The sequence below is a fragment of the Calypte anna genome, chromosome 10 (genome assembly GCF_003957555.1).
Source record: "Calypte anna isolate BGI_N300 chromosome 10, bCalAnn1_v1.p, whole genome shotgun sequence".
In the NCBI taxonomy this organism is placed as follows: Eukaryota; Metazoa; Chordata; class Aves; order Apodiformes; family Trochilidae; genus Calypte; species Calypte anna.
In genome coordinates, this window is record NC_044256.1 from 20,680,341 (window position 1) to 20,691,522 (window position 11,182).

Genomic DNA, 11,182 nt, shown 5'->3' on the forward strand with positions numbered 1-11,182 from the left:
CTCTCAGGGGGCTGCAACTGCTCTGGTGGCCCTGATCCACCCAGTGATAGAAGAAAGAAAAAAATAAATTAAAAACTGCTCATTTTGGGGCTAAGGAACCAGAATCAGGTTATCTTTGCAGCCTCCTCTTTAGTTCCTGGGCACAAAAAAAGCCCAAAGGCTGAAAAGGGGGAAAAAAACTCAAACCAACCCACCCAGGCTGTGTACAAGGGAGGAGAGGGGAAGGGGATGATGGTACCAGGCAGGGTTTGGGGTCACCTAGTTTTACCCCCCCTGGCTCATCCTCACCCTGCACATTGGGATTTTTCTTCCAGATTTAGGAAAGGGATGCAGCAGGGGGGGGAAAACAATATTTCAGATGGTGGTGGTGAATGGAGGTGAGGTGCTCCCCACTGAGAGGAAAGGTGACAAGTAAAATAATTATTGAAAAGAATCACCTCTTCCTATCCAGGAGCTGGGAAGGGAGAGGAGGAGCTGGGGGGTGGTTCAGGAGCCAGCCTTAAATCAGGGAAATGGGGTGTTAGGGGTCTCAGGGAGTGAGGTGGTGGGGTGGTGGCTGTCCCTGCTTGTTCCCAGAGTTTTCCAACCTTTCTCCATCCCTGATGTTCCTGCCCTGGCTTCCTGCTCTCCCCTGGGCACTGCTAATTGATCCTTTGTCCTCTCAGCACAATCAGGGATGAGGATGCTGCTGAAGGGCTCTGCAGGAGCATCCCAAGGGCAGGAGGAACCAAGGATTGGAAAGGGAATTCCCTCCATCTCCAGAGGTGGTTTTGTGGCTTCCCTGGGCTGGAGCCCTTGGGCAGGGGGAGCTGGTGAGGGCTGCAGAGTTAGAGGGGCGTTTGCAGCCCCTAAACCCAACCCTAAATCTGACCCTAACCTAATCCTAACCCTAACCCTAATCCTGACCTCCCCCCCTGCCATGGGCAGGGACCCCTCCCACCCCCCAGGGTGCTCCAAGCCCCATCCAACCTTGGACACTGCCAGGGATGGGGCAGCCACAGCTTCTGGGTGCACCCTGGGGCTCAGCACCCTCCCAGCACAGAGTTTCTCCCTCCCATGGCCATTTTTTAGGCTTGGTCCCATAGGGGGGGTTCCCCATCCTCCCCCTGCCCTCCCCAGGGCCTGGCTCAGCCTCTGGATGTGCCTGAGAGTGCAGGAGGGGGACATTGTAGGATGGGGACACTGTAGGATGGGAACACTGCAGGATGGAGACACTGCAGGATGGGGATATTGTAGGATGGGGATATTGTAGGATGAGGACACTGCAGGATGAGGACAATGCATCCCAAAGCCCCTCAGCCCTGGGCAGGTCTGGGGGTGATCCCAACGCCATCCCTGCTCCTTTCCCATCCCACAGGTGCGGATCTGGGAGATTCCTGATGGAGGGCTGAAGAGGAACATGACAGAGGCTGTGCTGGAGCTGTATGGGCACAGCAGGAGGGTGGGGCTGGTGGAGTGGCACCCCACAACCAACAACATCCTCTTCAGTGCTGGCTACGACTACAAGGTGAGTCCTGCTCCTGCCATGGGGTTGGGAATTCCCTGGAGCCAGGATCCAGCTCCCCACGGAGCTTCACCTCCTGCCAGGGGCTGGCACCCCCCTGGAAGGGTGGGTTTGGGGTTGGGAGCAGGGAAAGGGCTCTGTAGGGGATGGGAGGAGGGTCCCAGCCTAAATAGGAGCTGCCAAGGCAGCCAAAGGGATGGGGAGGAGGTCTCCAGGAATAGGGGGAATGGGGGGCAACATCTCCCTTAGGATCATCGAACCCCAGAGTGGTTTGGGGGGGAAGTGACTCAGGTTGTGGGGTTTCCTGCAAAAATCCCACCTGGATGGGTTCTGTGTGAGCTGCTGGGGGGGGCCCTGCTCTGGCAGGGGGGGGAGTTGGACTCCATCATCTTTCAAAGTCCCTTCCAACCCCAAACTTTCTGTAATTTTGTTATTTTAAATCCCCCCCAGTGCCATCCAGGGACCCCTCCCACCCCCCAGGGTGCTCCAAGCCCCATCCAACCTTGGACACTGCCAGGGATGGGGCAGCCACAGCTTCTGGGGGCACCCTGGGGCTCAGCACTGAATTTCTCCCTCCCAGCTCCTCTTTTCCAGTTCCAAGCCATCCCCCCACATCCCATCAAGGGATGGAGCATCCATCCATCCACCCAGAGCCCCTCTTGGGGTCACCTCCCTCACCTGCTCCAGGGGGATGACAAGGAAGGAGCTTAAATCCCCCCCATTCCCCCCCTGCCATGCTCAGGGACCCCTCCCTCTGAGGTCAGGAAATCCAGGGACTGCTCCACCTTGGAGCTGCTCCAAAGCATCCCAAGCCTTGCAGGACATGAGGAGCTGAGGAAATGTCCTTGTCCAGGCAGAGCAGGGAGTGTTGGGGCTTGGAGAATCCCACAACCCCAGCCTGGGGTGGGTTGGGTTGGAGGGACCTTAAATCCCCTCAGTGCCCCCCCTGCCATGCTCAGGGACCCCTCCCACCCCCCCAGGGTGCTCCAAGCCCCATCCAAGCTCCAACGTTTCCAGGGATGGGGCAGCCACAGCTTCTGGGGGCACCCAGCACCCTCCCAGGATTTTTTTACCTTCCTACAGGTCCTGATCTGGAACCTGGACACGGGGGAGCCCGTGAAGATGATTGATTGTCACACAGATGTCATCCTCTGCATCTCCTTCAACACTGATGGAAGCCTCCTGGCCACCACCTGCAAGGACAAGAAGCTGAGGGTGCTGGAGCCACGCTCGGGGAGGGTCCTGCAGGTGTGGGGCTGGTGTTGGATGAGGTGGGAGTGGGGGTCTGGGGAGGAATCCCAATGGAAACACCAAAAAAAACCCCAAAAGCATTCAGCAGGGTGATACTGGTGCTGCAGGGCATTTCCTGCTGGTTTGTTAATTAGGGGTCAGGTGGTGGGGAGGGTTTGGCTTCACCCCAAGCACAGGATTTGAGTCTTCTGTTGATCCAGGATTTGTGGGAAAGTGGAGAAACTGGGAAAGGGGCTTAGAAAGCTCCAGGAAGAGCCACAGCCTGGTGGTTTCTCATCCCCAGGTGGTACCTCTGGTTCAGGGGGGATGAGTTTTGGGTTTGGAACTCCTGTTTTTCAGGAAGCCAACTGCAAGAACCACCGTGTGAACAGGGTGGTGTTCCTGGGCAGCACAAAGAGGCTGCTGACCACGGGGGTTTCCCGATGGAACACCCGGCAGATCGCCCTCTGGGACCAGGTGGGTGCTGGGAGCCCCCCAGAACCCCTCCCTGCTTTGGAAGGCACCTTACAGACCCCCCCTGCCATGGGCAGGGACCCCTCCCACCCCCCAGGGTGCTCCAAGCCCCATCCAACCTTGGATCCAACCTTCTGGGGGCACCCTGGGGCTCAGCACCCTCACCCCACAGAATTTCTCCCTAAAATCTCCTCTCCATCTCCCCTCTCCCAGCTGCAAACCCTTCCCCCTCATCCCATCCCTCCATTCCCTTGTCCCCAGTCCCTCCCCAGCTTTCCTGGAGCCCCTGGGAGGTTCTCTGAGCTCTCCCCCTTCCATCCCTCTCCTCCCCAGGCTGTTTGCTGACTCCCTCGCTTACCAGAGTGTTGGTTTTTCCTCCCGTGCAGGAGGATCTCTCCATGCCCCTGATCGAGGAGGAGATTGATGGGCTCTCCGGGCTGCTCTTCCCTTTCTATGATGCTGACACTCACATGCTCTACCTGGCTGGCAAGGTAGGGGCTGAGCTCTGCATCCCATGGGGCTGCAGGATGCTGCACCATCCCCAGGGAATTCATTCCCCTGCCAGGAGGAGCTGCTGGGGGTCTTGTGACCCTGCTCTGTCCCCATCTTCCCATTCTCCCAAGGAAACCCCCCCTTTCCTCCTTCCCTGTGCTCTCTCCAGTGGGATGGGAATGGAGGAGCTGCCAAGGGTCTCGTGACCCTGCTCTGTCCCCATCTTCCCATTCTCCCAAGCAAACCCCCCCTTTCTTCCCTCTCTCCCTGTGCTCTCTCCAGTGGGATGGGAACTGGAGGAGCTGCCAGGGGTCTTGTAACCCTGCTCTGTCCCCATCTTCCCATTCTCCCAAGCAAACCCCCCCTTTCTTTCCTCCTTCCCTGTGCTCTCTCCAGGGGGATGGGAACATCCGCTACTACGAGATCGGCTCCGAGAAGCCCTACCTGAGCTACCTGATGGAATTCCGCTCCCCGGCCCCCCAGAAGGGACTGGGTGAGGACACCTGGGTGGCCCTGGCCATGCCCAGAGCCTGCTGGGGAGATGGGGGAAGGTCCATGGTTAAAATCCCATTTGGGAATGGGGTTAGGCATGGGTTGGGTGGCTCCGGAGCATCGACACGGGGTGGTGTCCCCATGGTTGTGCTGTCCCTGCTGGGATACCTCCTCCTGTCACCCTTCCTGCTGTCCCCCACCTCTACCAGGGCACATCAAGCAGAGATTCCTGTCATTTATCCTGGATTAAAGCAGCTCATCCCTTCCCCAGCATCCCCAAAACCTGGGTCGGTCCAGCTCTGTCCCCAGGTGACAGCAGGGATTGATCCACCTGGGATCTGGGTCTCCCATCACAGAACAAAGACATTTTTTAATATTTTTTTGGGGGGGTCTGCACCTCCTCTGCAGGGGTGATGCCCAAGCATGGGTTGGACGTGGCAGCTTGTGAGGTTTTCCGGTTCTACAAACTCATCACCCTCAAGGGGCTGATTGAACCCATCTCCATGATTGTCCCCAGGAGGGTGAGTCCCGTGCTGGCTTTTGGGGTGGGGAGGGGTGTTTGATGGGTTGGAGACATCCCCCCAGCTTTGCTGACCCCAATCCCAGCACCAGCCCCTTCCCCATGGTCACCATCCCGGGGGGATTTTAACCCCAGGTTTATGAGGATTGGGGTGGGGGTTAATAGGGATTTCTGCACTGTTCTTGCCCTTCCTACAATCCCTCTGCTCCAACTTCATGCTGCACCCACTTTATGGGTTGTCTGGGTGGGCTTGGGGTGCCAGGGGTGAACTGTGCTGGCTCCAAACTGGGAGTTCAAACTGGGAGCAGGTTCCTGGCGGTGGAGGTGGTTATGTTTTGCTTTTTTTTTTTTTTCCTGGGTTTTTTTCAGTCAGAAACGTACCAAGAGGACATTTACCCCATGACTCCAGGGACAGAGCCAGCCCTCACCCCGGACGAGTGGCTGAGTGGGGTGAACAGAGGTAAAGCCACCAGGGTGGGTGACACAAAACCCCCCCAAAACCAAGCAACAGGGATAGGGGGGTCACAACCCCTTCCCTGACCCCCTCCCCTGCTCTGCCCTGCTCAGATCCCATCCTGGTGTCACTCAAGGAGGGCTACAAGAGGACATCCAAGGTGGTCTTCAAAGCACCAGCGAGGGAGAAGAAGAGTGTGGTGGTCAATGGCATCGACCTGCTGGAGAACGTGCCCCCCAGGACAGAGAATGAGGTGGGGGCTGCATGGGGAACACTGCCAGCCTCTTGGGGACATTTTGCTGGTTTTTGGGAAGCCACCACCCTCTGCTTGTGCTCCCCAAAGTGAGGGGGTGCCCGGGGAAAGGTTGCCCCGCAGCTCGGGGCATCCCCCTTGGCTTTGAGCCCTCAGCACCCAGCAGCTCCTGAGGGAGTTTATTTTGGTTAAAATCCTCTGGATTTTGGGGAATAACATCTGGAGGTGCTGGGGAAATAAATCATCTGGATTTGGGGGATCTGGAAGGGATTCCTGGAGCTGGAGCTGAGCTGGCAGGTTGGATCTCCAACCACGGGAGAGATGAAACCCAGTGGCTGAGGTGGGGTTGGTGGGTTGGGAAGGGTAATTTATTTTTTTATTATTTTATTATCATTTTATTTTATTGATTTATTTATTATTATTTTATATATATATATGGCAGGCTGGATCCATAGGGTGCAGCCAGGGAGATGGAATGGGAGAGCTGAAACCCAGTGGTGTTGCTGGGTTGGGAAGGGGCTCTGGGGGGCTTGGGAGGGTATTTTATTTTTATTATTTTTATTTCTTTATTTATTTTATATTTATTATTATTATTATTATTATTATTATTATTATTATTATTATTATTATTATTTTATTATTTATTTTTATTAAAATCCTTTCTTGCACCTCCAGCCACGGGGATGGAAGGGAAGAGCTGAAACCCAGTGGTGTTGCTGGGTTTGGGGAGGGGGCTCTGGGGAGCTGGGGAGGGTAATTTATTTTTATTAATTTTAATTTTTATTTATGTATTTATTTATTTAATGTGTATTTATTTATTTATTTATTATTTTATATAATTTTTTTTTTATTATTATTTTTATTCAAATCCCTTTATTACATCTCCAACCAGGGAGATGCAAGGGGAGAGCTGAAACCCAGTGGTGTTGCTGGGCTGGGGAGGGTAATTTATTTTTATTTTTATTTTTTAAATTTATTTATTTTCTATTTATTTATTTATTTATTTATTATATCTTTTTTTTTTTTTAAAGTTATTTATTTTTATTCAAATCCCTTTCTTGCATCTCCAACTACGGAGATGCAAGGGGAGAGCTGAAACCCAGTGATGTTGCTGGGTTTGGGGAGGGGGCTCTGCTGTTCCCCCTCCTTCATCCCTGCCCTTCATCTCCCTCCTCCTCCTCCTCCTTTCCCAGCTCCTCCGGATGTTCTTCCGCCAGCAGGACGAGATCCGGAGGCTGAAGGAGGAGCTGGCCCAGAAGGACGTTCGGATCCGGCAGCTCCAGCTGGAGCTGAAGAACCTGAGGAACAGCCCCAAGAACAATTAACTGCTGGGGGCCTTTTCTACAAGAAACTTTTCCTTTGTTTCTACTCCTTAATTTCACTGCACCCCCGGAGCAGGAGCCCAGTGACCTCCCAAGAACCTGCTCACTAACTGGAACCACATCTTCTTCCTCCTCATCCTCCTCCTCCTCTTCTCCAGCACTAAATCCACCCAAAACCAGAGGTGATGGGACCCATCCCTGCCTTGGGAGTGAGTAAATGGATTTGTGTCCCTTTCCCTAGGGATTATCCAGCCCCGAGGAGCTGAGCTGGGGGGGAATCCCTGGCACTTCATTGCTGGTCATTTTTTTGGGTTTTCTTATGCAAAAAATAATAAAAATAAGCAGCAGGAAGAGGGGAGAGAGGGTGTGGGGTGGGTCCTCTGGATGCAGCCTGGAGAAGGGAGTTGCTCCATCCCCTCCCCCTGCACCTCCAGCCTTCTTTGAATAATTAAAAAAAATTAAAAAATAATAAGAGAGAGGTTGGGTTTCCTAAACCCAGAGGGATTTTTACTCCCTCTATGGGTTTCCTAAACCCAGATTTGTGTCCCTTTCCCTAGGGATCATCCAGCCCCGAGGAGTTGAGCTGGGGGGGAATCCCTGGCACTTCATTGCTGGTCATTTTTTGGGGGTTTCTTATGCAAAAAATAAATAAAAAAAAGCAGCAGGAGGAGGGGAGAGAGGGTGTGGGATGGGCTGGAGGCACCAAATCTGCTGCTGTTGTTTTGGGGGGGGAATTCCCCTGGGAATGGGGTGGCTTGGGGGTCCCCTGGATGCAGCCTGGAGAAGGGAGTTGCTCCATCCCCTCCCCCTGCACCTCCAGCCTTCTTTGAATAATTAAAAAAATTAAAAAAAATAAGAAGAGAGGTTGGGTTTCCTAAACCCAGAGGGGTTTTTATTCCCTCTATGGGTTTCCTAAACCCAGAGGGGTTTTTATTCCCTCTACCTCTGCAAAAGGGGACCTGGACTCCTCCCTGACCCTGGGACAGGGGGGATGGATGGAACCTGAGGGTCCCTGGGTGGGATGGACCCCGCAGGCACTCAGTGGCTTCCCCACTTGTGTCCTGCCCTGGGGAGGGCTCTGGATCAGGCCTGGAGCACAGGGAAGGACCCCAAGTCCTGCTGGTTTCTCCTGGATCTGTAATTTTATCTCCTGGAACTAACTCAAGGGTCTGAGGTGTCCCCAAGCACCACGGGGACCTCGTGCCCTGCTTCCCACCACTTCCCTCTCCTTCCCACTGCCTTTCCACGTGCTGTCATTGCCTCTTATTTATGCTACCACGGATTAGTGATGGAATAAAATGTTTTCAAGGTACCCAACCCTTGCCCTGCTCCTTCCTCTCTGTTGCCTCGGGTGCTTTGGGCTCTCCTGCAAAGAGGGGAGGCCCAGGTCCAGGTGGGGTTTGTAGGATGCTTTGGGGTGGGAAGGGACCTTTCAAGGTCACCTTTAAAGCCAGCAGGGACATCTTTGCCCAGAAAAGTTCTGCCCCAGCCCTGCTGAAGGCCCCAGCTTGGAGCAACCTGGTGGGAGGGGTCCCTCTGCCCTTATTCTGAAGGAAAATTCTGGGATTTACTGAGTGTTCCTTGGAAGGGAAGAACCAAGGTTTCTCCAGAGCCCCTGGAGTGGCTGCAGAATGAGCCCAATTAGAGCTGGGGATGGGGAGGGATTAATGAGCTCCTGGGATTAATGAGCCCCTGGGTACCTGCAGGGCAGGGGATGCCTGGGGATGCAGGCAGCATCCTCACAGCCTCCCAAAGCGTTTGGGATTCACACCAAAGCCCATCCCAAGCTGCACTTGTGCTCTTCCCAGGGCAAACCCTTCCCAAGGACCTCTCTGCTCCTCCTCCTCTCCCACCTTCCCTCCCCAGATCCCCTCTCTCAGGAACAGCTCCAGCTTCTCCCAGAATTTCCTCCTGCAGTTTAAGGTGGAAAAACCAAACCCTGATCTGGTCCAGTTTAGCACTGAATTCCCTTTCCTGAATTCCCCCTGTTGGGAGTTTGTCCCTGCACACCCCTGCCCTTGGCTCTCCCTGAGCCCCTGGTGCTCTGGTGGGGTTTTTGGGGTTTTTTTAGATGCTTTTGGGGTAGTTTGCAGGCTTTTCCAGCCCAGTGAGCCCATAACCTCCCAGCTTCCCTTCCCCATCCTTCTCCCAGACAACATTCCAGCATCTCTCCAGCCTCCCAACTGCTCCTTGCCCTCCAGCAAACCCTTAATAATAAATTTACAAACATTCATCCACAGCATTTCCCAACTTTCTCCCTTTCCAGACCCAGGCTGAGGGCTCAAAGGGGACTTTAATTTTAATTTAATTTTATTTTTATTTGCAATTACCTCTCCAGAGCAGCTGTCCTCTCCAGGATAACAGCTTTTCAGGAGACAAAAGGATGCTCAGAGCTCTCAGCTCTCCCTAGCAGACAGTCCCTTCCTTCTTCCAGCAGGGTGATTTCTTTCCCACTTTATTTTTCCTTTTTTTTTTTCCCTGCTGCTGTCCCTCTGTGCTCATCCTTATCAACCTGACCTACTTTCTGCTTCCTGGAGGTTTTGCTTTGTTTGAGGCTTGGCCTCCTTGGCCTCTTCCCAGCTGCAGGATTATCTGGCATTCTCCAGTTTCCCAACAATTTGAGTCCCTGCTTGAAAAAAAAAATAAATTCTGGGGATTAAACCCCCACCCACCCCCTCCCATAGACCCTGGATTTAGAGGTGAAGATAGAAAGGAATGGGTTTGGAAGTTTAAAATGCAGAGGGAGAAGCTGCTGGGGGGTTGATTATAATTAATTGGGAGCTTCCCTGCAATTTTGGTGTGGATAGGGCTGGGGATTCCTTTTCCTGACACCCTGGAGATCCAGGGGTGCTCGAGCACTGCTTGGGGCAGCTCCTCACCCAGGAAAAAAAAAATAAATTAGAAATGTGGACAAATTTCCCCCACCCTGGGGATGGGATGAGGCTTTCCCTGATGGCCAGAAATTGCTGAATTTTTAGGGAAATAGTACTGGGGGTGCAGGGCTGGCAGCCCCCTCCTCCAGTTAACTGGGGTTAACTGGGGTATGAAGGGACCCTTCAGCAGGGTCCTGAAGCAGCCCAGGGATGGAGGAACATGGCAGAATTATTAAAACAAGGTTGAAAAAAGGATCCTGGAAGGTGGCAGGACTGCAGAATCCCAGCCCATTAATTTATGAAATCTCCATGGTGCTCAGCTTGGCACCAAACTGGTTTTACCAAGAGCATCTCCTGCCCCAGGAGAAGAAAAAAAGGGGCTGGGGGGCTGAAAAGGGGTCCCCAGCAGAGGTGAAAAGGTGATAAAAAAAAAGCATTAAGGAGCTGGGCTGAGGTTTAGAGCAAGGCTGAGGACATCCAGGGAAAATAAACCCCCCAGGAATTTGGGATCTCTATAAAAGAGGAGAAATCCAAGAATTTTTCCTTCTCCCTGGGTGAAGAGGGAGAGAAGGAATCAGGAGCAAGGAAGAGGCTGGGCTGCAATAATCATAGAATCATAGAATTGGCTAGGTTGGAAGGGACCTCAGAGATCACCAAGTCCAACCCTTGATCCACTCCCCCCGTGGTTCCCAGCCCATGGCACTCAGTGCCACATCCAGGCTCTTCTTAAAAACCTCCAGACACGGAGAATCCACTACTTCCCTGGGCATTCCAGTGTCTGATCACCCTCTCTGCAAAGAATCCTTTCCTAATATCCAGCCTAAACCTCCCCTGGCAGAGCTGAAGCTCTGCCAGGGGAGGTTTAGGTTGGATATTAGGGAAGAATTCTTTAGTCCGTGCCCTCTTATCCCACTGATACCTCCCCGACCCCCCCCTGGCTCCAACCTCCTTTCAGGGAGTTGCAGAGAGTGATGAGGTCTCCCCTGAGCCTCCTCTTCTCCAGCCTCAACACCCCCAGCTCCCTCAGCCCTTCCTCACAGCAATTCTGCTGGATCCCTTCACAGCCTCCTTGCTCTTCTCTGGACCTGCTCCAGCACCTCAAGCTCCTTCCTGAGGGGCTGAGGGGCCCAGAACTGGACACAGGACTCAAGCTGTGGCCTCCCCAGGGCTGAGCACAGGGGCAGAATCCCTTCCCTGGACCTGCTGGCCACGCTGTTCCTGAGCCAGCCCAGGATGCCATTGGCCTTCTTGGCCACCTGGGCACACTGCTGCCTCCTCTTCAGCTTCCTGGCAATCCAGACTCCCAGCTCCCTTTCTGCCACTCTGTGCCCAGCCTGGAGCTCCCCATGGGGTTCTTGTGTTGAACCTCATCCCCTTGGGATCAGCCCAACTCTCCAGTCTCTCCAGGTCCCTCTGCAGAGCCCTCCTGCCTTCCAGCTGATCCACACTCCCCCCAGCTTGGTGTCATCTGTGAATTTGCTGATGATGGACTCAATCCCCTCATCTAAATCATCAATAAAGATATTGAACAGCACTGGGCCCAACACTGATCCCTGGGGGACACCACT

General features: G+C 53.7%; 1 protein-coding gene across 2 annotated transcripts in view; it reads left to right on the forward strand.

Moving 5' to 3' along the window:
* CORO2B (coronin 2B) overlaps positions 1-8,052 on the forward strand; it is a 28,423-nt gene extending 20,371 nt beyond the window's left edge. Inside the window, exons 5-13 of one of the 2 annotated variants that reach the window (XM_030456846.1) lie at positions 1,358-1,507; positions 2,588-2,752; positions 3,095-3,211; positions 3,595-3,699; positions 4,097-4,193; positions 4,601-4,713; positions 5,082-5,172; positions 5,280-5,419; positions 6,613-8,050. In XM_030456846.1, the coding sequence (XP_030312706.1) occupies positions 1,358-1,507; positions 2,588-2,752; positions 3,095-3,211; positions 3,595-3,699; positions 4,097-4,193; positions 4,601-4,713; positions 5,082-5,172; positions 5,280-5,419; positions 6,613-6,744 (1,110 nt within the window). In that variant the 3' untranslated portion in view covers positions 6,745-8,050. Of the gene's footprint in view, positions 1-1,357; positions 1,508-2,587; positions 2,753-3,094; positions 3,212-3,594; positions 3,700-4,096; positions 4,194-4,600; positions 4,714-5,081; positions 5,173-5,279; positions 5,420-6,612 lie in introns of both variants that reach the window. The other variant, XM_030456847.1, reaches the window with a different exon arrangement.
* The last annotated feature ends 3,130 nt before the right edge of the window (positions 8,053-11,182 follow it).